This window comes from Mastomys coucha, unplaced genomic scaffold (genome assembly GCF_008632895.1).
Source record: "Mastomys coucha isolate ucsf_1 unplaced genomic scaffold, UCSF_Mcou_1 pScaffold6, whole genome shotgun sequence".
NCBI lineage: Eukaryota > Metazoa > Chordata > Mammalia > Rodentia > Muridae > Mastomys > Mastomys coucha.
In genome coordinates, this window is record NW_022196912.1 from 47,591,883 (window position 1) to 47,619,199 (window position 27,317).

General features: G+C 38.1%; 1 protein-coding gene across 4 annotated transcripts in view; it reads left to right on the plus strand.

Annotated features, from left to right (window-relative positions):
- Positions 1 to 27,317, plus strand: part of Cog5 (component of oligomeric golgi complex 5) — a 305,629-nt gene that overhangs the window by 209,434 nt on the left and 68,878 nt on the right. For all 4 annotated transcript variants that reach the window (XM_031357459.1, XM_031357460.1, XM_031357458.1 and 1 more), the window contains exons 12-14: positions 682 to 886; positions 3,535 to 3,696; positions 6,049 to 6,148. In XM_031357459.1, the coding sequence (XP_031213319.1) occupies positions 682 to 886; positions 3,535 to 3,696; positions 6,049 to 6,148 (467 nt within the window). The remainder of the gene's footprint in view (positions 1 to 681; positions 887 to 3,534; positions 3,697 to 6,048; positions 6,149 to 27,317) is intronic.

Consider the following 27,317-nt stretch of genomic DNA (forward strand, 5'->3'; position numbering starts at 1 on the left):
AATTCAGATAAATTGAAATCATGTATCTTTTCTCATCATAATGCAATAAAACTTAAATAAAAAAAAGAGTAAATGTTAGGATTTTTTTTCTCCAAATATTTTTCCTTTATTAGAAGATAATGTGATTTTTCTTAGAAGTTTGTTAGGATGATGAATCACACTGACTGTTTCTAAAATGTTAAATTAATGATTAATTCCTGGAATAATTCTCAATCATGTCACATTCTTTTTAAATGTTGCTGGATTATACTTTGAAAAGTCTTATTTTTAATGTTTGCACCTGAGAAATGTAATTCTTTACATTTGCTTCTCTTTACTGTCCTTGGTTTTGCTATCAAAACAGTCGAAGGAAATTAGATAGACACTGTTTAAGAAAGAAATGGTTGTAATATATTTGTTTTTCTATGAACCTGTTTTTTATCATTTATCAAGAAAAGGACATATTCAACTAAAATAGTAAACTTTATCTATTTTTAATGTGAATAACATCTCAGATTATTTGGGTCTTGGCCAAATGCAATGCATTTCAACAGTGTCTTTGGAACATATCTTTAGTTTGCCCTTTACTTTAAATAGACCAATACTATTGGTCTATTTTTTACATATTTATGTGGAAAGCAAATTCTGGTTTACTGCTTCTCATTGTCTTATGATTTATGTAATGCATATTTTCCTTGGCAGCTTCTATGTTTTTGAAACAAGCATTTGAAGGTGAATACCCTAAACTGTTACGTCTTTATAATGACTTATGGAAGCGTCTTCAGCAATCTAGTCAGAATACCCAAGGAACTTTCAGTCCAGGTGGAACTCTTGACCTCTGTGTTGACCTCCCACACGTGGAAGATGATACCCAAGACATGTTCATCCTGAGAAGGCCAGACTATGAGTATGTTTTATTTAATTCGAATGAATGGGTTATTAGCATTTTAGGAGTTCTGTTTTCTAATTTCCTTATAAATTAGAAGTTAGGAATATAATAAGCTTCTAAGTCTTTGGAATGATTGGTGTATGTTGCAAAATTGGTGTATTTTGCAGGTTTCTTTCCAGTTTTTTGTTTTTGTTGTGTTTTGTTTTCTTCTCTTTTCTGCCAAGGTACAAACATCATGGAAGAAAACATGGTGGAAGGTTAAAGATTAAACTGACCTGTGGCTTAGCATTATACCTTCTAACAGAATGGGTTTTGAAGTTTAGCACTATGCTGGATAATTAGAAGCTGGGTGATAAGCAAATGTGATCTTTGTCTTTCAGTTGATCTAGTGCGCTTTTAAACTGCGAGAGAGATAAATCTTATGCTGGCTTCTTTCTTAGTTGATGTTTTAGAAAAGACTAAGTAGTCAAATCTGTCTCAGATGACGTCGCCACAAAGCACATATTTTGTAACCATCTTTAAGAGTTATATACCTTGTTTATGAATTCTACCCTGCCAGCTTTCCACAAAAATCTGATTCCACATTTCTGCATGAGTGCCAGATTAGCTTTCCTCAAATTCTAAAATATTGTTTATTGTCACAACACTGGCAAAGTATTGGTGGATTCTTCTTCCTTACTTAGTAATAAAAACACGGGGTAGGTTCGGGGTAATGTCAGCTGCTTTTTTCTCTTTCAGAGCTTTCCTAATACAGCTGGTTATATCTGCAAGAACTGACTGGTGAAGTACATAGCCAGGTTAGGCTGGGATGGTAGGCTGAGACCAGAATGTCTCCTCGGTAGCTGTTTTATCATAAAAGACAGATTAACAAGAGGAGACAAAGCTGCAGAAATATAATAATGGATTAACTTTTAAGGTGCTGCTATAAAATGCTATAATCAGTATCAGTGTATTTCTGGCTTAGCTTTATTTTTCAGTCCATGTGCACGCACTAGGAAAGGACTAGAAATAGCACAAAACCAGTGGGAAGAATACTTTATATCCAGAAGATAGAATTCTGATTTTGTGCTTTTGCTTTTTGCTAGTCATCGTGGCACCTGAGAGAAGCAATGTGAAGCAGGAAAGGCTTGGTTTTGGCTTATGGCTTTCCAGGTTTCTTTCTAGTTTTTTCTTTTTGTTGTGTTTTGTTTTCTTTTCTTTTCTGCCAAGGTACAAACAAACTGGAGGTACAAGCACAGTGGAGGGAAACAGTCTACCTCACGGTGGGCCAGGAACAGAGGACAACATATCGCTCTCGGGGGCTCACAGTGACCTACTTCTTCCCGTTGGCAGCACTGCCAACTTTCTACCCTTTCTCCAGTAATACCATTCATGTGATGAAACCATCAAGGATTCCATCCATTTGTTAAGTCAGAGCCCAAAAATGTTTAGGCAGCTTCCCAAAGCCCATTACTAGCAGCTAAGCTCCCAGTGTCTGTGGGGAACATCTACTATTTTAATAATAATGGTTTGGTACTGCCACCAGGATAGATTAGGGGTTTCTGTCCTTTCCTAAGACCATTTAGTTCCCAAATAAAAGACACACTCAACTTTTATATTTTCAATAAGCCTTAAATAGCACAAGGGCTGGTCAGACACCTACCCTCTATGCTATTAAAATTTACTTTCCTATTGATAATCTTTAGTTATTACTTACTGTTTCATCTGGGTTGCTCTTAACTCCAGTTGTCCAGTCCTTGGGACCAAATTTTTGTGGCTCAACTTACCCATGGTGGCTTCTCTTCCTCCTTCACCTCCTGGTTCTCCTCCAGCCTCAAGTCCTGGAAACCTAAGCCCCACCTCTGTCTTTTTTGCCCAGCTGTTTGCTATTGGCATTTTTTTTTCCAATCAGAAATAACTTAGGAGCAGGGTCACCTGGATCTACTTGCAGACTCTAGGTCTTGGAGTTCATACTTAGCATTACAATAGACAGCACGACCAAACCTCAACAGGAAGTTTATTCTCTAAGGAAAAAGAAGATAGTGGGAAGGATTCTGAAGGGATTGTAAGCAGGAGATGTGACAAGATAGGCTTCCTAGCAGTAAATCCTAGGAGTAAAACAGTTCTTAGTAGTGGAAAGGCCTTTGCTAGTAATTAAAAGAACAGTAGAATATCTACTCATTGACTGCTAAATAGGAGCCTGCAGAGATGGTTGGGGTCAGGGAATGGTCAAGAAGAGTTTAGTAAGAGAACTCCACTTGAGAACATGTATGCTGTTACAGCACTGTCACAAATACTTCATTATTTTGACTTCATTCTTGCAGTATTCCAGGAATGGAAATCCGAGGAAGATCTACCTCCATACCCTACCACTCAGTTTGTAGGCTTTATGGTGGATGTAGCTATGAGTTGGAAAGGTTTGAGATAGTGTGGGAGGCTGCATCTTGGGTTTGCTTTGATTATCTATAAACAGGACTAGAAATAATAGGCACTTGCAATATTCTTTTAGTTTTAGGACTATCCTAGATAGCTAAGCTTTACACTTAAAATGCTTATGTGATCTTTAGTAGGTGTTCAGTTATGATGCATGTTTGTAAAAGTGCTTATAACTCTTTAAAAGAAATTCTTGTTACAACTATAGTTTATAGCTACTATTTACTTTTTTTTTAATTTTTTTGTTCTCGCAGTCCAGAAAAAGCTTTGAAAGATTCACTGCAACCTTACGAGGCTGCTTATCTCTCAAAATCCCTATCACGACTCTTTGATCCCATCAACTTGGTTTTCCCTCCCGGTGGACGCAATCCTCCTTCCTCTGATGAGCTCGATGGAATCATCAAAACTATAGCAAGGTGTGTGTTTCTTGTACAATGGCGTCCTAGGCTGCCTACCATGGTTTCTAGTGGCAGTACATTTTAAATTTACCTCAAGCTAGTCTAGTGATTAGGGTTTCAATTAAGTTTTGTAGTAAGTACTCACATAATGCTTGAGATCCTAATTAATAAAGCCATTTAGATCCAAATATAGTGTATATAGTGTAGAAATTATCTGTTATAATTATTTTGTATCTTAGCAAGATGGAACTATCCCTCGGCCTTTCACTCCTCTAACTTCTTAGTATTAATGGTAAAACAAATATAAAATAATTATACAAACTGTAAAAACTGAGACATACATGGAGGTTTTATCCCAGAAATCACTTTATGATAGGAACAGGCCTAATACTTCTGATTAGCCTGCAGTGTTTAGTAATTTAGGCTTTCAAGTGACTGTGACAGCTTTTAATAATCTCAAAAAGGAAGGCTTTTGACAGAGACAGACAAGTGCAGTTATGCTGTTGGCTTCAGAGGTATTTTAATAAGATTATAGGTCAGACCTTAGTCTCTGTCATAGCTTTGTGATTTATATTTTGAGGAGCAAAAGCAGTGGCTGGGCAATCTAGAACAATGCGGTAGGATTGCTTAAGTTTTTTTCAGTTTACAAATTTGAAGATGGCGGTTTACAGATGTAATACTTATATCTGCAGCTGTGAATGTACCTATAGTGTTTCTGCTGCCCTAGACCTTCTACCATATACTTGGACTTGATAAAACCTTGACTGTTTGCTTCTCACCTTAATGACTATTCCTGGTTTAGTGTGCTTGTGATGGGAGATGTGCTGATTCCACTTGATCTGGTACCTAGTTCTGTAATGCTAAGGGTGTTGATTATCAAGGGTAACAGTGCTATAGTCAGATATCATCTGGGCTTTTAAGGATGCCTGTGTTTAATAGAGTGTAAAAGTGAGCAGTCTCAGTATTACATGTGTTGGAGTTCAGGAACCACCACACAAACCATTCAGACACTGATCTCAGTTAAACATGGCTGGTTTATTGAATGCACACCCCAAGACCAATTGATCAGGGAGGACTGTAGCTCCAGACTTAGAACCTGGGAGTGGTGTCCTCAAACAGGGTCAGCTTATAAAGGCTAAAACCACAAAATCCTCAATGAGCTCGTATGCAGGTGTAGAAAGCGCTACCCAGTCTCTGACTCAAGCTACTTTAGACTGAACAGTTCATATTTACCTTTAATTTGATGAGTCCTATGTAAAGCTTATGGTTATGGAATTTCTTGAGATTAACAAGTCTTATAACATACCAAATATAACAGGGTATGTAGTCAGCATGCTCTGCTCTGAGTCAAGTTATTTTTCTGTGTCAATGACTGGCAGGCATATTGCAGCAACAATATGAAATAGCTGGCAGCAAAGAACATAATGGCTATAGCTATGCTGGTGGGACAGGCCTCAACGACATGAAAGGGCATTTTGTCATGAATACTAGTGTTGTTTCAAACTCTTTCAAGTGGCTATTTTGTAATTTTTGAGACAGAGTCTCAAAATATATGTAGTCATTGTTGGTATTGGGACTTCCAAAACCTGTGACATACATAGGCATGGTTGTCCGGGAAGTCTCCATATAGACCTTCAACCCATAGGCATCTTCTTGCCTCTGCCTCCAAAGTACTTGTATTCAAGGTGCATTCTACAAGTCCCTAGATGGCTTCCTTTAGCTTCTTTTAAAAAGTTAATCTGGTAAATATGAAAATTTTATGTACTTCAGAGATAATGCATTTCTTTTCTACTCCATATGATTTTTAACTCTTGGTGATATTCTTTCCGTGGTTCTGGAAAAATGTCCTCTTTCCTTCTACAGTCAAATCAAAAGTCCTGTCAGTTCAGTGTTATAGCCCCATGCTTTTAATGTATTTATTCTTTACACAGCAAGATGAGCTGGCATAGTTTATACAGAGCCCAGGTGTCCTATGTGTCCTATGTAATTTATATGTTTAGCCTATATTCCTCTAAGGTCATCATTTTCATTCAAGAGCTGTCACTTCCTTGCAGATGTCTGTGGCATGCAATGCCTCTAATTGCACTTATCAGTATTAGCATGAGTGTACACAATTTAGTCTCTTAATGATAGACTGGGCCCACACGTGGCTCGCTTTTATTAATGTGAAACTGCTCATTAACAAAGCTCCTTTTCCTAATGCTTAATTTAGGGAGAAAAATGGAACCTTGTAGCCAGTTCTTGGAAACAATCAGCAAACTCTATAGAAGATTCAGTTTGTTCTTTATTGGTCTCAGGTTATGTGATGCTGTTTACTTTGTTGACTAATTATGTTTGCTAATAATTGAAATCTGCTTTTGTTTTCTCCAGTGAACTCAATGTAGCTGCTGTTGATATAAACCTCACGTTAGCTGTGTCAAAAAATGTGGCAAAGACCATCCAGTTATATGCTGTGAAATCTGAGCAGCTCGTAAGTGGCATCCCTTTATTTATAAGCTTCAATGATTTGGCTGAAAAGTGTTAGTTATGCATTCCTTGAGTGGCCATAACTAACATTATAACAAATGAAATAATCTCTTTATACGTACATCTGGGTTGTTCTAGTTGGTTTTATAATAATTTTTAGAGTAGCATGTGAAGTAATTTACATAGACTGACCCACAGTGGTAATTATATTATGAAGCTTCCTGCTTTCAGTTTCCAAATTATGTCTGCTAATATGGTGCAATTTTCCATTCATTTGTTCTTGTAATCTTGACAAATAATTTAGAAGCATCTTTTTTTTCAAGCTTTGTTTATAAAAAAAAGAGCCATTCAGGGACATGGGAGCTGTTTGTAGGCAATCAGATGACTAATTTTTCTTTTAGACCTTATTTATAAATGTCTATAGCTTTAAAAACATACACATAAATATGTTATATTATCACAAATAAAATTTGATATTGTGTCCAGTAGAATTGAGTGTAACTATGTAAGTGCCAGGAAAGAAGTCTCTATGAGATGGCCCTGGCAGAGGATGAATGTGACAAGAGAGAGCCAGCCCTGCCTAAAAATAGATCACTTTTTGATGAGGGCAGGTTGAGGGATGGCAAAAAGGCAGTAGTCATAGAATATATAACTTTAATTAATGTAATAATGACAAAAGGCTTGGAATATGGAAACTATGTTAACTAAGATGATTGAATTCATGTAATTGGTGACAATCTGTGGCCTAAAATCTCTAGGTCCTCCCTAACAAATACTGAAGACTAATAGAAAATTGTCATTTCTATATTTAATGGAAAGAATTCCTTTCTTTACCTGAAATAATTTTACTTTTTATTTAACCTTCATTTTAGTGGATAAAGAAAGCCTAATCATTAAATGAAATTACAAAGAATAGCCAAGTGATGGTATTGCACACCCGTAATCCAGGAGGCCTAGGCAGGCAGTGAGATCTCTTGTGAGTTCTAGGCCAACCTGGTCTACAGAGCAAGTTCCAGGACAGCCAGGCTTACATAGAGAAACTCTATCTTGAAAAACAAAACAATCAAAAAAAAAAACCATTTATTTTAAGACATATTACTAAAAATTGAAGTAACCTTTTCTAAGTACTCACTCTTTCTTGCCAGTAAATAACACTGTCTGTGCCATTCTGTTTTATATTTTGACACGTTTCCTTTTTTATTTTAAAATTATCATTCTTGATTCATTTGTGTATGTGTGCATGCCCAGAAGTGCCCATCTGCATGCATGCAGGCCACATGTGCATGTAAAAGGCACGGGTCAGTTCTTTCCTCCTGGGGTCCTCAGGTGTGGCGGTGAGCACCATCCCTCCTGTGCATCCCATGCATTTCCTTCTGCTCTTCGCTCACAGCTTTTGAGAAAAGTTTCACTGAAAGCAGTCGGAGGAAAATGCAAAGTTTTTGGTTGAAGAAAGATTGGAAACGTTTTAAAGTAGAATAAACCACTCTGAGTGTAAATGAAAATGTTGATAGGAGATTTGAGATGAAAGCAACTCCTTAAAAAAGGATTCTTTTTATAGTTTAAAATATAAAACTCTAACTCACAGGTTGAAAAGTGACAGCAGTTAATTCATGGTTGAAATGGTGAAATAAAAGCAAACTAGAAATTCTAATTTACTGAGCATGCATTCAGACAGGATGGTTTTGATCACACCCTGAAGTGTACAGTAAGTGGCTTTCCAGATCCTGCCTTTACTTCTCTGAATACTGGCAGGTTCTTGTCTACCAAAACACGATGATATGTGGAGTTACTGCTTTAATTTATATCAGGAAAGAGGCTAATAAAAACAGTTTGCAAGCTGAGTTTTAGTGTTCTGTGGTGTAGCAATGTGTAACAAATCCTTGTGACACACATTACAGGACCATGGGGATGATTTAGTAGATAAAGTGCTTACGCTGGTAGAGATCCTGTGTGCCTGGGTCCCACTGGTCCCAGTTATTCCAGGTGTTGGGACAGATGTTGTGTCCTCCTCACCTCTGATCCAATGATGACTATGTTAGTTTATAATAAGAGGTTTTTCAAGTGCGTGTGGTAAATACGTTTGTGTATGTGTTCACATATGTGGGGCCAGATGCTCATAAGTGTGCATTGTGCATATGTGCATGTAGTTGGAGGGTGAAGATTGACATTGGGTGTCCTCTTTGATCACTCTCCCTCTTAAATCGCTAGGCAAAGTCTCTCTGGTACCTAGAGCTTGCCATTTTTGCTAGTCTAGTTAGATACCTTGTCCCAGAGATTTCTTGTCTCAGTCTCCTGATTTTTGAGATTATAGGTAAGCCACTGCATACTCATGGATTTTATATGAGTTCTGAATATCTAAATTCTGGTCTTTATACTTACATAGCACTGAGCCATCTCCACTGACCCTATTATATTGGATTTTCATAAGAGAGTTCTAAGTAGTGTGACTACCCTTTGTTTTTTATGTTTATTGTGTTTATAAAAGTATATGCTTATATGTATATATATATATATATATATGTGTGTGTGTGTGTGTGTGTGTGTGTGTGTGTGTGTGTGTGTGTGTGTATGTGTGTGAAGGTGTGAGTACACAGTTTGTATCCATGCAGGTTGAGGCCAGAGGTTGATATCAGGTGTCTGTCTTTCTTTACTCACTCCAATCTTACTGTTTTTGAGCTAGCTTCTCTCACTGAACCTGCAGTTCTTTGATTTAGCAAGATTAGCTGGCCAGCAAACCCCAAGGACTGGACTGTTTCCACTTTCCCAGTGGTGGGAGTGTAAGCATGTGGTTCTGTGTCTGACTTTGTATAGAGATGTTTGGCATCTGAACTCAGCCCCTCATGCTGGTTCAGCAAGTACTGTGTGAGCCTAGCCATCTCCCTAGGCACTCCTGTTGTTTATTATGTTTTCCAGAGTTCTTCATATAAATATCTGGGTACTCTTGTTTAAAGAGACCAGTACTTTTTTGGTTGTTTTCATTTACATTTTTATTCTTTTACACTGACAGAATTGTGAATATGATTAGTTTACTTAATAGAATTTTGTGTTGAAAATATATGTGTACATACAGGTTAAGAATATAGCTCAAAGCCTTGCTTGGTAGCACACTCCTCTCATCACAACACTTGGGAGGCAGAGACAGGTAGGTAGGTCTCTGTGAGTTTGAGGCTAGCCTGGTTTACATAGAGCTCTGGATAGCTAGGACTATATAAAGAAATCTTGTATCCAAAAATAAACAAACAAACAAACAAAAGAATATATAGCTCAGTAGTGGAATATCTGTCTAGTTTATATAAGGCCCTGACTTGGTTCTTAGCACTATTAAACAAGCAAATAAAAACACAGCAAAACGGGGCTGGCGAGATGGCTCAGTGGGTGGGAGCACTGACTGCTCTTCTGAAGGTCCTGAGTTCAAATCCCAGCAACCACATGGTGGCTCACAGCCACTTGTAATGAGATCTGATGCCCTCTTCTGGTGCGTCTGAAGACAGCTAAATTGTACTTATTTGCAATAATAAAATAAATCTTACAAAAAAATTTTCTTACTTCTTTAAAAAAAAACACAGCAAAACACATACCAATATATTCCTTTAGGTGTATATATTGTTATGTTTTATTGAATTGAACAAATTCTTTAATATTGATGTACTAGAAATTTGTACATCCTCAGCTAGGAAAACAAGCCACAGATCTTTACAGTGTCTGAGTGAATGTTTTCCTTTGTGTATTAAAAATAACTTAAAATAGTGTTTTAATAGGGAACTTTTATAGAATTTTTACATGTGCAACGATTGCAAACGTTTATAATTAAGAAAATTATAAGCATATATACTAACAAGTATTGTTTTTAAGGGTGAATTATTGGGATTTTCCAGCACTAAAATTACTGACTAGTAATTTCAAGGCTTGGAATCTAGACTCATATTGTAAATGTCAAATGTTTTGAACTGTGAAAAGTACATGGACATATAATTAAGTTGTAGACCAGTTGAGGCAATAACAGAGTGACATTTAGTAGAAGGTTTCCATTTCAGTGCAGGTCAGCAGCTTTGTATGAGGTCAGTATTTCTAAACCCAGGGTTTTGTTTTAACACTTTGTAAATATATACTTTGTTTCATGAATAATTTCATAAGACACTTGGAGATTTGACATTCATTCACTTTAGAAGAAAATTTATGTATTTGTCATTATATGGTGATACAAAGTAACTAGAGTTTATTAGTTATTTTTAAAAGGGCTATTTAGTGGAGGATATACCATCATCTATATGGATACCACTCTGTGTTGTATAACATCACAGTGATCTCTGCTGTCACATTCAGACAAAAGAGCAAAGGGAATCTGAAATTACTGGGAAGAGTTTACTATGTACATGAGCAGTCGTGTTTCTTTGGTTCTCAAGCCAAAAGCAGTCTGCCATAATGCAAACACTGGTCACTTTAGGCTAATGATTCTCCTGATTATCAGGCAGCTTTCTATTTTTCCTGTCCTTGTTTTTATCCTGAACTCTTTTAAGATCATCGCATTTAAACTGGCTTTCCAGGTTTGTAAATTCTTGGTTTTCTGGAAGCTATTACAGATCAGTAGTAGATGGCTTGTCTAAAAGACAGAGGGGTATCCTGTTGACAGAGAATAATGGTAAAAAGGCTTGTTCTCATTATTAAACAGTTTCAGGAGGAAATAATCTAAAATTTCTCCTGGGTACTATTGTGCCCACAGTTCCAACTGCTCAGAAGGCCAAGGCAACAATACCCTTTGAGCTCACAAGTTTGAGACCAGTTTTGGCAGGCAACAAATATGACCCTTCTCAAAAAATAAAATTAAAACTTCAGTAGAAGTCTGCCAGAATTTCCCTTAGTCATGTGTCGTGAGTTGCCACAGGACAGTGATGTAATTCACAAGCTGAACGGCACTCATTTCCCAGCTGTGAGGACTAGAAGAGCTGTAAGCCAGGTGCTTGGCTCCGCTGGGCTTCTTCATATGGTGGCTGACTGGCCCTGCTCTTAGGTAAGACTGCTCTGCATGTCTGTAATTTTGGCAGCAGGCTTGCTTCATGGGAAATAGTCATGGGCATAATACTATCTTGATAAGTTTGGCTCATCCAAGCAGCTCATCCACAATGCAGAATTCAAGAGTTTGGGCAGTCTCTGCAAACACCAGAACCATATAACCATCCATATGAAGCAGGAGGAAATCCAGTTCAGCACAACTCAGTAGCTGGTATTGGCAGTTTATTATAAGCATATTTAAGTACAGTCCAATTTGGGGAAAAGTTTTCTGCTGTACCACAATCTGATGTGAACAAGGAGGCATAATTACATCGAAACTCTCCTCAAAGTTCATGTCATTTCTTCCATGAAGACTACATGTTTTAAGGGCCTAGGGGAGGATCTTGTGTGGTCTCTGTCATATAGATAATGTGGAGGTCATCTGGGCTGTTAGCTACCTCCATTCCTGGTTGGGGCAGCTTAAGGGAACCAGGAACAGCCTGGGTCCTACACATACCACACAAGGTTACTTAGACTATTAGTCACCTCCATTCTCAGTCTTCTAGGTTTTCCTTTTAAGACACAAACCTACTTGTTTAACATTCCTAGTGCTGTCTTGTAAGTACAACCATTGGGCTCCCAACATAAGAGTAAAGAATGCAGATGCAAAATGCTGATGAAGCTATGTCACAGAACCAAAGGGGGAACATGGCAACAGCATCGGAGAAAAATCATGACCCCACCCCAGTTGAATCCTATCAGTGTGAATCAGTGTGTGTGTTTACACATGCATTGTTTTAGGCATCTGACTACTTTTATCCAATTACTGATTCATCCATCCTACTTGAAGCCTAAGAGTATGTATTTGTTTAATGTTATGCCATTTGACTATTACCTTCAAGTAGCAGGTAATACCAAAGAAGAAAGAACTGTGTTGCTATGGTAATTTGCTTAATTTGTTAGTATTACAGGTTTCTTTTAAAGAGCTTTATTTGATCTGGCATCTAACTATACTGCACAGCTGACCCTGACCTTTTGGGCTCAAGTAATCTTCCTTTCTCAATCTCAGATACAACAAATGTTCTATATGACACCTAGCCATGAGTGTCATACCCTTTCCTTGAGTGTTTTATTAATGATACTACATATGCTGACCCTTGTCATGTTCTTAAAATTTGTACTTAACTCCTTTTCATTATCACAGACCATATTAAAGAATTTTTTTACCTATTTCCTCCATATTTTTCTCAATACAAATATTTTAGTTTCCCCCCCTGTATTCCAAAGTATGGAGCTCCATTAGTCTCTGCATCCTTCATGTTCCATCCAGGAAATACAAGTGGTAAAGGCTTGGGAAGGAATAGGGCAATTGGATTTTAGCCTGTCATTTTTCACTGCTGTGTTCCTTCCCATTTTGCTTTAATGCCATCAATAAGTACTTGCTTTAAGTCTCCTTGCTTAATTCTTTCATCCTGCCTCCAAGTTCTTTATGCTCCTAGGTAGGCCTCCAGCTCTTAGTCCTCCTGCCTCGTTTTCTGAAGCAGCATGCCTAGCAATACTTTTAAAGTAATTTGGCTTTCCAGAAATTATCATAGCGAGGATTAGTTTTCTTACTATTAATGTTTGTTTGTTGGTTTGTTTGTTATTTTGAGACAGGGTTTCTCCGTGTAGCCCTGGCTATCCTGAAATTTACTCTGTAGACCAGGCTGGCCTTGAATTCAGAGATCTGCATGCCTCTGCCTTTACCTTCTGAGTTCTGGGATTAAAGACATGTGCTACGTGGCCCAACAGGAGGATTAGTCTTAATTACCTAGTAAGCTTTTTACTTAAATTAGAAGTCTCAAGAATATAAGATGATTATCTTTTATACTTGTCAAGTATAGTTTTAAAATCCTACCCTGTTCCAGTATATACAGTGCAGTGTAATTCCTTTCTTGTGACTTAGAATGATACAGTTTGAAAGTATATTTCTGGGGGTAAGAACTGTCAGTAGTGAGCAACAGTAAGGCCGTGCCAGCACATTCCTCACAGCACAAACACAAAGATGACACAACAATACAGGCATAGTATCCTTCAGAAATGTGTAAAGGAAACCTGCCGTTGTTTCTGAGGGCTGCTGCTAAGAATATAAGCCTGGTGCAAGCTGAGGCAAGATGGCCTTGCTGTGGTACCAAACCAGAATTAGGTCAGCAGTCTCTTGCTTTTTCTGCATGTCTTGCAGTTAGCAGTGTTAGATAAGATGCTGCATTGAGAACTGCAGGAGTGATGGTGATGAGGCAGGTAGGAAGCGTGCTTCGCATGCAGATACCAAGGATGGACTGGGAGAGAGAAAAGAGAAATGTGCATTTTCTTGAAAGAAAAAGAATACAACCAAATTTGGTGAGTATAAGTGAACTCATTTGCATTTGCAGCATTATTAAGCCTCTCTTGTTATCTATTAGTACAGAAACGTATTACATGCAGTGGGCAGCTGATTTCTCTTCACAATGTTACTATGAGGCTGTGCCATTTGAGTGTACTTGCTGAGACATCCTTAGGCGATACCAAGTGGGGGCATGTGGAATCTCTATGTTGACAACCAAGAAAACCCTGTTTCCCTCCTCTAATAAGCTTAGCATTTTTCAATATCTTAAGATATGAATTGGGGCATGCGCAAGCATACAGAAGAGACCCAGTGACACACTAGCCACTACAAACACACGGAAGACACTCAGAAGTAAGCTGCTGGGAAGCATGGGAGAGCTGGCCTCACTCCTCTCCTGGGCAGCACAGTAGGGCTAGCTCCATCCCTCATCTGGGTGGCATGGACACAGGAGAGCCTGCCCCAAGGGCCAGAAAGCAAGAGAACTGGCTTTGCCCCTCCCCCTGGCCAGGCCCATATAGGGGAGCTGGCCCTGATGGTGCTGGCAAAAGAGAGCCTGCAGGCTCAACACCCAACACCCATCAGCCAACACCCAAGCACAGATCCAGGGCTTTGAGTTGGCCTAACCCACGTATAGACTATTTGAGCTTGTGAAGGGGCCAGTCCTGCAGATCAAAAGTGGCAAGATCTCCATGGCACAGCACAACAACAAGATATCTGAGAGGAGTGCTGGTGAGGATCCAGTATTGTAGCAGAAACCAGAGGCCTGGAACCAGACCAATGACTCATTGCAATAAACATTTACAAGTAAAATTGTTTGGACAGAAGGGTATACACACCACAGCATCTACAGTGTTATACATATTATAGATTGGTTATCAATAACCTAGCAGCTAATATCCACATATAAGTGAATACATATCTTACTTGTCTTTCCGAGTTACCTTACTCAGGATGATTTTTTTCTGGTTCCATCCACTTGCCTACAAATTTCATGATTTTGAGGAGTGGGCTTTAAGTCGAATCAGGCATTGGTTGGCTGGTTACAAGCTTTGTGCCACCACTGCTCAAGAATATTCTGCAGGCAAGACAAGGTTTTATATCTGAGGTTTTGTAGCTGGGTTGAAATGTATGTACATTTCCCTTTTGGTAGCTTGCAGTGTACCTTCCTGTAGCAAAGGCACTATGTAGGTACCAGCTCTACCTATCCGTGTTCAAAGAGTTGTGTGGATGTTGTATTGAGCAATGGGACCTTGCGGTTTGTTTATGGAGAGGAACCTTTTGCATTGGCAGCAGCCTGGGTTGTTTGGGAGTTTCCATGGAATCCCTTGGCCAAGTCAATTAGATGCAACCGAGTCCAAATATCAGAAGCTTTCTTTCGTGACAGGAGATGGCCAGTTGGGAATCTGTCTCCCTTATTATTTGAAGACTTCCTCAGGATCACCTTCACATATTTTAGGAAGCTTCCCCTGCACTAAGTTTTCATGCCACCCCTCAAATGCCCATAATTTTAGGTGGTTTGTTTGCTTGTTTGTTTGTCTGTTTGGGTTTTTGTATTTTGTTGTTATTCTATTTTGTTGATTTTAGCCCTGAGTTTATTTCTTCTGTCTCCTCTTTGTTTTGGTGTGATTTCTTTTTGTTCTAGAACTTTCAGGTGTGTTGTTAAGTTACTAATATGCATTTCTTCAGTTCTTTTTACATAGGCCCTAAGTGCTCTGAACTTGCCTCTTAGAAGTACCTTCATTATGGCTATTTGGATTTTTATTTTCATTCCATGTAGAATTTTTTTTTAATTTAATTGCTAATTTCTGACTTGATCCTTTTTTTTTTGTTATCAATATTGAGTTGTTCAGGTTCCATGAGTTCATGAGCTTTCTGTTATTGGTATCCAGCTTTAATTCATGGTAGAATGACTAAGAGTTTTGAGCCATGAGGGATTTATATCTCCTTACTCTGACCCTTATGTACCTCATGAAAATACTGAAAATGAAGGAGCTGGATTATAAATTAGCAGAACAAATACCTTATTCTCTAATGAAGTTGTATGTACTGACTTGGAAGGCCATTAACAGAACTGCAGTGGGTATCAAAAATAAGCATGCTTTCCTCTTGTACCCTGCACCCTGTCTTCTAGAGTTCAGCACCAAGCAGCGCGGAAATGGACAGGTGTCAGACTGCATGTGTTTATGTTTTCATTTAACATGCAAATAAGACTGCTTACTAAATCCACTAATTTACCTCTTTTTCTAGGCTAATGTTCTACTTCAGAGACTTTTGTAAATCAGAAAATGCTAAAACCAGTTATAGTCAACATAAGAAAGAGGGAAAGATAAATATATATGATGATGAACACTTCGGCTTTGTTTTAAGATTTATTTATTTAATTAATGTATTTGAGTACACTGTTACTCTCTTCAGACACACAGAAGAGGGCATCAGATCCCATTACAGATGGTTGTGAGCCACCATGTGGTTGCTGGGAATTGAATTCAGGACCTGGAAGAAACTTTGGCTTTTAAGCATATACTTGCAACTAAATTTAACAGAACCAGTATTTGGGAACCAGTTAGTAGTCATGGTTAGGTAAGAGTTTAATCTACTGTTCAACCACTTAGGACCCTTTGAAGCAAAGTGAAGCTTAAGTTTTTTTGGGAGGCTCGTGTGTTTTATTAAATTGTACATTCTTAGCAGACTGTGCTTGCTTCTCACCTAGCATGACAATGGAAGGAGGTTAAGGAGAGTGGGGAGGGACAAGCTCTTGGCACAGGCGTGCTGCTGTGTGTATGCAGAGCAGCTGTACTTTGTTCATGCATGCTGCTCTTGCTCATCTATAACACATAAGCAAGATCTGGTTCTGTTTCTAACTTTTTTTTATGTAGTTTTAACTATCCAAAGATGAGCTGTCTCAAGCTGTTATCTTCGATAACACATTAATGTGACAGTTTAGTCTATCGTCAGATTGTAACATTGCTGTTGGATCTGTTCTATGATTACAAATCAATGTCCTTGTTTTTTTTAATAGCTATGTGATAACACTTTAATCAGCTAATAAAGTACTGGATGAATTCAGCATCTAGACATTAGATAAAGACCAAGGTTTTTTTTTTTTTAAAAAAAAAGAAAGAAACAAAACTATACTGTGTAGGGCTTAAGAGATGGCTCAAGGTTAAGAGCACTGGTTACTCTTCCAAAGGTCATGAGTTCAGTTCCCAACAACCACATGGTGGCTCATGTATGTAAAATAAAATGAGTAAATCTTAAGGGAAGAAAAGATTTTAAGAAGCAAAGAAAACATCCTGTGAACTGCTAGACTTAATTTCAGAATGTCTCAAAAAGTGATGTCCAAAATGAGTCAAAAGCATGCAGTGAGCTCAACCATGTCCTACCACTTGGGAAATACCAAAAGCCTCACAGAAGAGAAGGCTTACCTCTTAGAATAAGAGCAGAATTTATAAAGTCCATGAAATTTAAAAGGGAAAAAAACAAGGAAATCCAAACTTTGCAACCTCCTAAGCCGTAGCTGTGAGATGAATGAAAGGGCAAGCAGCCATGCCAGCCTGCCAGCCAGCAGTGAGTCACTTGTACTGCAAGTGGGACAGTGGGAGACCAGTGAGAATCTGCAGCCTTACCGACACAAGGCAGTGTCCTACATCTACCCATGAAGCCAGACAACTGGGGCATAGGCGGTGGGTTTAGCACTAAAACAAATTAGTCACTTTACCATGGAAATTTAGGTAGGTAAATGTCCCAACAAATGAGGAATTTCTGTGTAAATTGGTGGACTTTTCCTTTGCTGAACATCTGCAAAAACAGATCAGGATAAATAAAATATACGTTTTAATACAATTTAATATGTTTAAATTGTACTTAACCTTTTAGGAATATTTTATAGTTTGGATATATAATTTGTATACTCATAGGAAAACTGACTTAATGTAAGTGGTATATAATCATAATTCTCTCTAATCTGTAAGGAAAGCACTTAATACATGAGCTTAAATAAAAAGCAACTCTTGGACCAGTGAGATGGCCTAACAGGTACAAGTGCTTTTATGCAAGCCCACTTTTTATCCCTGGATCCCATGGTCAAAGGCAAGTACCCAATTCTGAAAGTTGTCCTCTAACCTCTACACATGAACCAAGGTATAGATACACAGCATATATACCCAATAAAAATAATTTTCAAAAAGTTGTCTTCATCTATGTCATAGATTGAGTTCCTATAATAAATTAATTTTTCAAAAATATTATTTTGGGGGACAAGTAAACAGTAATGAAACAGTTTAATTTCTCCTGTTGATGGAAGCCTTTGAGACAGGCTATATCCTTCAAGGTTTTATGTCAGATGGCTTCTTCTGGTGGAACCCTGTGTAAGCATATCCAGCAGGTGGCCCCAGATGACATGCACGCCATGGTTCTGATTAGCAGTACATCACAAAGCTCCTCTTGGTACAGTGTTTCATTTCTGAAAGGTCTGACTTTACTCTTCTCCTTTCCTGAAACTGCTACATAGACGAGTCTGTTTTGTTTATAAGTAATTTATAACAAAACATCTCTTAATATTCTTTTTCTAGCATGTGAGTTTCCTAACATACTTAACTAGTCCCATTTTTAAGCATCAATGATTTTTTAAAATTTCTTTGATTTTTCTGTGTTCTTTTCTTAGTATACATTTCTTTTTAAGGACTATGTAGTTTGAATGAAGATGGCTCTCTCTGCCTGCAATTCTGGATGTAAAGCTTTCAGCTACTGCTCCAGGGCCTACCTGTCTCCTTCCCATGGACTAACCCTCTGCAACAAAAGCAAACCCCCAATTAAATGTTTTCTCCTTATAAGAGCTGTCTTAGTCATGGAGCCTTTTCACAGTAAGAGAGCAGTGACTAAAATATTTCCTCTTAGGCTCCTTGATCTACTAAATATTTGGAAGAACCATTGACTGCATTTGGAGTTATTGTGTCATATGTCGAAAAATACAGATAAAATGTAGACTAGAGGTTCCTTATAGATTTTGTATAGTGAGTATGTAGACACAATCACTTCTTGAGTCCTGTGAAAAGGACATGAAAAGATGACGATTTCTGTCCTGATGTCTTTTGTATACATTGGAGGCAGGCATGACAATCTGAGAGTCATGTAAAAAGCTCTTCAGTAATAATAAATGTCCTTTATACATGATTAATTTTGCTATGAGTCTCAATTGGACAGAAAGCATGTTAGAGCAAAATATTTTGTCTTAAATGTGTGCTGGCTAAACTGTAATGAAAGCATTTCATACATGAGCAAAAATACAAAGCAACTATGGTACCGAAGGGATGGCTTAGCTAAAAAGTACCTTGGTAATTAGAAAAACAGACTCATCACTTCCAGAACTGTAAGTATTGGTGTAACAGAGTGTTCATCAGCTCGTATTTAAATCATTTTCTTAAAGATGTCTGGGTTGAAGGTATAATATTTACCCTGTTTTATCCAGGATAGCACTGTAGTTGGGATGTCTGCCACATTGCTCTCCTCTATGAAATTCTAGTACAGACTTTCTCTTGTATGTTTTCATGTATATATAGAAAAATAGTTTAAAAGATTTTGAAGGGCTAGAGAAGTGGCTCAGTGGTTAAGAGCACTAGCTGCACTTCCAGAGTCCCAAGTTCAATTCCCAGCAACCACATGGTGGCTCACAACCATCTAAAATGGATCTGATTCCCTATTCTGGTGTGCACAAAGACAGAGCACTCATACACATAAAATGAACAAATAAATCTTTAAAAAAACCGAAGGATTTTGATTTAAAAAATACACACAGAAAGTTCCCGTGTAGTCTTGACATCCCCATAGCATTAATGAGGGAGCATGGTATATAGAGCTAGTTGGCATTTCCATGAAGACTAGAAAGGAAGTTACTTTTATGCTTCAGAATCTGTAATGCAGTTTTGTTGTTTTTGTTCCTTTAGACACTTTTCTGAGTCAGTTTTAGTGATCCCCACAGCACATTTTCAGTCTAGAAACTTTGATCTGTCCTTCCCTTGATTGCCAGTCTTTGCTTTGCTTTTGTCTTCAGGGGTGTTTGGGGAGCTCGTGGGCATTTCATTCACAAAATAACAAGGACAGAGTGTCCTGCGCCTCCACTGTAGCTTACTGTGCAGATCTCAGCTCAGCAGTTATTCCCAGATCCAGAATTCGTGTGCTGTTCCTACTGCACAGATGTTCAGATTCAAGCTCAGGAAAACATTTTTCACATAGCTTAGAGAGGAATATTATTTCTTTCTTGCCTAGGAATTATTTAAGGGTTCGTTTCACTTTTAGATTTGCTTGTATGCCTGTGTGCTAGACAGAGACAGAGAGACAGATGTCTGAAACTCAAACACAATTCTTTTGGTTTCTAACAACTTTTCAGACTTAGTATGTTATACATGATTGTCCATGTATACATTCTCATATTTTTGTATGTTGAATTTCTTATTGTATCTACTTTAGTGCTGTGTTTTGGCAACTTTGTACATTTTAATCAGCTCAAATAACTCTGATTTAAAATGGCAATCGTGAGTCTAGTAGCTCTCAGATCACTGACTAGATATGTGAAAAGTCTGTTCTTTGTAACATTTGGTATAATATATTTGTAAACTCCTAAAGTGAACTTTAAGGAATGTAAACACAAGAAATGACTGGAGTCAATAATGTTAAAGTGATTTGCGATGAATGGAAGACTGCAGTAGAGGGGCTCTGTGCAGGATGCTTTATCACCACATCCCACAGAGAAGTGACCACTTGGTACCTTCAGACAGCTTCACCTGGGCTTGGCCCTATTCTGTCCCTGCAGTTTCAGCCCATCCTGAAACAAGCCATAAGCAAAAGGATTGATAATAGGAGTGCTATGTGTCTGGGGTTGCACAGAGATTCACCATGACCAGGAATAAAATTTAACATCTAAAGGCTTTATTAAATACTGGTGCCAGATACTCAGGGAGCCAGGACTGCTCGAGAAAGCACCCTTAAGATGCAGCTTCAGATGACATTAGTCAGGGGTTTATAACGGCAAACCCACAAGGCTGTGTACTCGGGCACACATCCCGCCTGCATACAGTCAAGCACACATCTGCCCACACGCCATCCAGGGCAAGCAAGCTGTTTTGTAGGACCAAGTGAAGACACCTGGTTTGTGTAAGGCCAGCTCCAGCATTCTGGGAAGTTGTTTTTTCTTGGCCAGGAGAGGCTTACAGGTTAGAGACATTTATGTGATAGGGACAATGATTTTTAAACTTGTGAACATAGTGTTCACCTTCACAGGAGAAAATAATCAAGAAGGACAAAAGAGTAAGTAGAGTTTAAAAAATACTAATATTTATCTTAAGGGTGTTTTCAGTTTATACAGTGTACTTTGCTTTAATCTTTATCATTAGTTCTGTGTTACAGCTAAAGAAGTTCAAGTTACAAGTCATTCATCTAGCAAAGATAGACAATTCTAGATACTAAGTGTATTTAGACAACTGAGAACAACAATATGGATAAATCAAACTGAAAAATTCATACAGTGGGATAGCAAAGGCAGTGATAAAAAGAGCAAATGTGTAAATACCAAGGGCATTTTGTAGAATGAGAGAAACCTTTCGTTTTTGTACATATTAAAAGTGAAAACTAAGGGCAGGGATCATGGCACACACCTTTAATGCCAGTACTCAGGAGGCAGAGGTAGGCAGGGCTCTGAGTTGAAAGCCAGTTTGGCTTACATATTGAGTTCCAGTGCTGGCAGGACTATATAGACAGACTCTGTCTCAAGAAACAAATGAACAAACTACCACTAATAAAAACTATATACAGCTATAAAGTTAGGCAAGTAATCTGAGGCGAAGTTCAAGGAAACAAGTGTATTGATACCACAATTGATTTTGAGATGATTCAAGATGTAAAACTAGGAGGGCAAGGAGGTATGGTGAGTACATTCAGTGTGCAGGAAGTACTGGTGTGAAAATGCCTATGTGGCGTGGCCTTGTGGTGGATGACTGCCCTCCAGTGAGTGGCTGTACACCTATGAATGTATAAGCAGCCCTCACAGAGTCTGTGAAGTTGGGAAGGATGGATATTGGGGGATGTATTTGGGATGAGATAGGTAGGGTCAAATAGTGAATAGGATCAAAATAAATATATGAACTTTTTTAAAAAGATATATTCATTTAATGTGTATGAGTACACTATAGCTGTCTTTAGACACACCAGAAGAGGGCATTGGATTCCTTTACAGATGGTTGTGAGCCCCCATGTATTTGCTGGGAATTGAACTCAGGGCCTCTGGAAGAGCAGTCAGTGCTCTTAACCACTGAGCCATCTCTTCAGCCCTGAAATTCTTAAATAATTAATCAAAAATATATTAAAAATAAAATATCCTTATATAACATGTACAGTAAAAACTGCAGTGAAAAGTTTTTAAATAATTTAAAAATAAGATTATGAAATAGATTGAGGAACTAAGCATGGTGACCTAGCCTTTAATCCCAACACTCAGGAGGATGAGACAGGTGGATGTTCATGAGTTTGAGGCCAGCCTGGTCTACAAGGAGAGGTCCAAAACAACCAGAGCTATTATACAGAGAAACCCTGCCTTTAATCCAACCCCCCCCCAAGAGAAGATAAAATGGATTAAGGAATAGAGTGATATAGAACATAAAATGAGTATTGTGAATATTAACTGTGGAATCAAGGCTGGCAGTGTATGGAATTCATTGTGTGTTTCCTTGAACATCTCTAAATATTTGCTTGTGATCACAAAACACATCTTCAGAAAAGGAACACAGGCTTTAGCTTTTCAAGAACATCAAATAATGGCAGTGTCTGCGACACATTCCCTTTGGAATGCTCTAAGGACTTGTTTCTGTGGTGTTTATAAACCCAGCCTAACTTATAGCCACAGTGTGTTCAGATCTGAAAATCCTTTATATCCCTGTGAGTTCCCACTGCCTTTTTAATTTGCATCATTACAAAGCACTGAGAGGTGAGTGTTCTTATGCTGCATTGAAACTGGCTTTCTTCTCTGAGATGGCTCCTAGACTTACATGTCAAGGAGGTGCTCTGCAGCTCTTATTCATAGATTTCAGATAATTGAAAGTATTTGTATTGACCTGTAGACATGATGTAAATATGCGCTAGACTGGATTTGCCAAATCATTTACTTACTAATAACAGTTTGTCATGGAGAAAATATGTCCCCACTTTTTCTTATACAGCATTTTTATCAGTGAGCTAACATGTTCTTTTAAAAATATACAGATAATAAAAATCTTAATGGATATAGAATATAATCATTGATTTCAGATAAAAACATTGCAAGAAATTATTGATTGAATTAAATCAAAATAAGTGCTAACCCATGGGAAAAACTATAAATTTTTATGTTGAGTATCAGACAAATTAAATACATTTAAAATAGTACACAAATTTTACGTACTATTTGTGTTGGATTTTTGGTTAATTCTAAATCTAATCTGAAATACTACTATTGTCAGATGTGGTAGCTCATGCCTGTAATCTCAACACTTAAGAGGCCAAAGCAGAAGGATTGCCACAAGTTTGAAAGCCAGTCTATGGTAAATAGTGAGTTCTAGGCCAGCCAGGGCTACAGAATTTGAGACTACAAGGATAGTCTCAAATGAGAGAGGTGGGGCCAAGAATGTGAAGAAGGGGAAAGAGAAAGGAGCAGGAGGGAGGGCTAAAGGGAAGAGAGACGGGAAAGGAGACTGTGAGGTCCTCGTACAAAGAGCTAAGGGAATGTCTCAGGAGCACTTACTGCCCTTGCAGAGGACCCCGGCGTGGTTCCTCTCAACCCAAGTGGTGGCTCACAGCCATCTGAAACTCCACTTCCGGAGATGTGACAACTCCTCTGATGTCACAGGCTCATGCGTGCACCTGGTTCACATATATACTTTTGGGCATACATGCATACATATAAAATAAATCATTGTAAATGCTAAGATACCCTTAGTCATCAGTGGTAAAAGCATGGATCTTGTATGAGGTAATTAACAACAAATTAAGCATGCAAAATGATAGAGTAAAAAATAATCCTGGGGTTACTAGCCCAGGGTGCTCACAGTGAGGCATGCCATGTGCTGAGATTAAAAAAAAAAGAAGAAGAAGATAGAAGATTGAGGAAGATGAGAAGTAACAGTTTTGCTTTAGGCATATTAAATTTGAAATAGGCTGAGAAATTACTGAGTTGAGTAAGTACATCTGGAGAACTCATGAGAAGACAAGACAGGATCTTCAGTACACGTCCTTGGTTCTTAGCCAAAGAGGATTTTCTGTTCACTTTTCTCTTCTCTCAGAACATTTTCCACTCTCTGTAGATGACTTAAATTGTTTTTTAAGTTGGGGGTGGGTAGTGTCTAGTTGTTGGAAGTCAAGGGTTCTGCCAAGCCAAGGGTTTTGTGCCTACAAAGCATAAGACAGCTCCTCCCAGCAAAATAATCTAAACTACATGTCGGCACTGCTGGAGTTGGTGCATTTAGACACCAACTTGTTCTCATCTCAGGAGAACAAGAGATTAAATATTAAGACAGTGTGGAGGAGGAGCCAGTAAAGAGAAGTGAACCTCACCTATGAGTGGCTAGCCTAGAGAGGATAAGAGATGTTCATAGTGATGATGAATGTGGTAATGATTATAAGGAAGCTAGGAAGGTGTTGTAAGAGGAGTCTAATCAACTGTGTCAGGCTGCTGGTCAGAGTCAGGTGAGAACCACAGTTTTGCTGATGTGTGGGTCTGATGTGACTTTGATAGGGGTTGTCTTGGTAGATGGGGAGGTGAAAACAGGAGGGTCAAAAAATGAATAGTGAGAAGGGTAAATTAACATAAAGGATGATTTCTGTGCACTTATGAAATGACATGGATGCTGACAGATATTGGAAAATTAATTTTTAATAAGATATTATCTAGGGTTATGTGCAGCACTGAGGGATACCAAGTTTCTGATTATTCCTGGATGAAGCTAAGCAGGAGTAAGGAGAACTGAGGTTTTGGAGATTAAGGACAGAGGGCCGTGATGTGAACAGTCCTGCCTGGCCCTGAGATTCGAGTGGAATATGTAACTAAGCTGCCTCCACTATAGTTTGGTAGTCTTAGATATACAGTGTGGTCCATGGAGTGTGGGTGTTAACCAAAAATTCCATCTTCCTCTGCATCAATCCTTTAACCCTAGACTCTCTTCCTGCTTGTGTATAAGACAATATCCCATCTTAAGAAAGATATATTCTAATAGATTTGGGGGTAAAGAACCGTAATGTATGTGTGATTCAGAAAACAGTTATCTATGTATGTGTGTGAGGGAACAGATAGGAGAGAAGGCATACAGAAATGGAGCCATGTTTAACAAACTAGGTAAGTGTAGGGACAGGCCACATGGTGTTCCTTGTTCTGTTTTCCCTAAGATTGTTTCCCTAACAGAGTGACAGAGGGAGGCAGTGTTGGTGAGATACAGGGACCACTAACTGAGTGTGCTGCATATCACACTCCACATTGAGGTCAGGGTGACAGGCAGATCCAGTTTCCCCTTCCTCAAGACTAGTTACACATTAGTGCTTTTTATTTTTGCTTCTTGTTTTTCATACAGATATACTATCTTTATTTTGCTCCCATAACTATGTTCTTCTTGTTCAACTTTGCAACTGTGTTGAACTTAGCAATTTTCCTTAACTGTAGCTCAACCAGACTGTCAGAGCATCAGTCAGGTAACCTAGACAATCTGGAAATCTGCAATTCTTCTGTCCTTCATAAAACAAAACAACAGAAGCATTTTAGGACATCTGACTCAGCGAGCCCAGCTTGGTGGGTTCAGTGTATTCACATCCAGCTTCACCCCATAATAAATGTCATCCTCATTTGTACCTCAGTTCACTGCAACTACTAATCCTTCATTTCTGTGGATTTTTTACTCTAGATAGCTCATGTAAACATAATAATTTATTGTATGACCTCTTATGACTTGGCTTCTTACACTTAACAATGTTTTCAGGATTCTTCCATGATATACCATGTATTAGAACTTGGTTCCACGTTAATTGCCAAGTCATGTTGACTGTACATATTCATTTTATAAGTTGGTTGACATTTGGTTGTTTTAACTTTAGGCTATCATATGAGTTATATTACTATGAACATTTGATTGTATGTACATTACATCTAAGGGAATATATATTATAATTTGTCTTTTATAAACTTGGACTTTAACTTCTAGGTTACTAAGTTAAATTCATATTTCTGGATTATTTTGAAAGTGGCAACAATATCTTAGACTCCCAAAAGCAATTTTGAGCATTCATTTTCTTGAGAGCCATATTTGTGATTATGTATTGTTCTATATAGCTTCCTGGCGAATGTGAAGTGGGCTTCTGGACTTTACAACGAGATCAACCCACAATAATAAAATGAGTTCCACAGTTTTCTTGCAGTAAATTTTTCTCCCGGTTAAACAATAAACAACTACGTTGAAATAAAATTTCATATCTTTTCCATTCCTTTATTCTTCAAAATTACTTTGAGATTACAAAGAGAGATTAGATTTACAAAATTATAGTTTCAGGTCAGAACTTTTCCTTTTTTTTAGCCAAGTTCTGCTGGCATTGAACTCCTAGATTGAAAGCTTCCTTGGCATCCTTGGTAACTGTGACTACAAGCATGTACTGTTTGCTTGTGGCATAAATGCCCAGTAAAGTGAGAGTAACATTTAGCATGTGCTCCTGCCCCCAAGTCTGCTGTTGCCATTCTGCTCAATGAATGCCTCCCTAGTACCAGATCCACACACACGGGCACCTTAGAGGCCTCTCCTGCAAGACTTCAGCTTGAGTTAGCTCTCTACTGTCAGTTAAGTTGGATTTGTGAGCTCTTCTGAGTGCTGATTGTTTTTGACATGGTTACTATAGGAAAAAAAAGGATTTTGTCTTCATTCCACATACTTAAACACATATTGACAATTTTGGAACATAACTTGATTTTAAGTTAGAAACCTGTTCTTCCTGAAAGTCAAAAGAAATGGAATTCCTTAATATGGTGTCAAGAGGTCTTAGGTTAACTTCATAACCAGTGAGATGGGTTGCAGCTTTAACAAACTAGTACTCTCTTTTTATAAAATTTAATACTCTTTTTATTACAAATTTCTGTTGGAAAAGTAGAGTTGAATTTAATTTTGAGAATATACATTTATGAGTACTTGTCAAAAGAAAGGAGAAAGATGAAGTAGTAGTTCTTTTTCTCAGGGTTCACCTGGATTATAGGACAGCTGGAGATGTTTTCTGCTCTGCCTCCTAAAAAGCCAGGGTTCCATATGCTTGAGCATAGATAACAAGATATGAAGTGAGCTATGTTGTGTCCTGGCCAGGTTTGCCTTTGGATAATCATGTTATAGAGAATTAGGCTGTAATGGCTTCACCCGGAGGCTGGTCAATATGCGGGTCTTTTTCTTAAATCTAAACTGTAACTGATATAGATTGATTTAATAAGGTAGTCCATGTTCTTTCTCCTAAAACCATGTACTTAGAAGTAAAGATGAGGAAATGGAAGTTCTTAATTTTACTTCTTATTGCTCGTACACCTATAATTCAGTCATGGTCAATTTCTTTTAAAAATACTTTCAATTTCTTATAAAAAATAGGATGATGACTATGTCTTCCACCATTCACTTCCTTGGAATACTAAGATAGCTGAGGAGTATACACAAAGGCTTTCTCCTTTCCTTGCTTTTAAAGTTATTACTTATTTTAATGTTGGAATTCAGCAAAGCCTATTGCCAGCTGCCAGTGTTATTTAGGTCATGATGATGAAGTATGAGATAACAGGGCACGGGGGCGG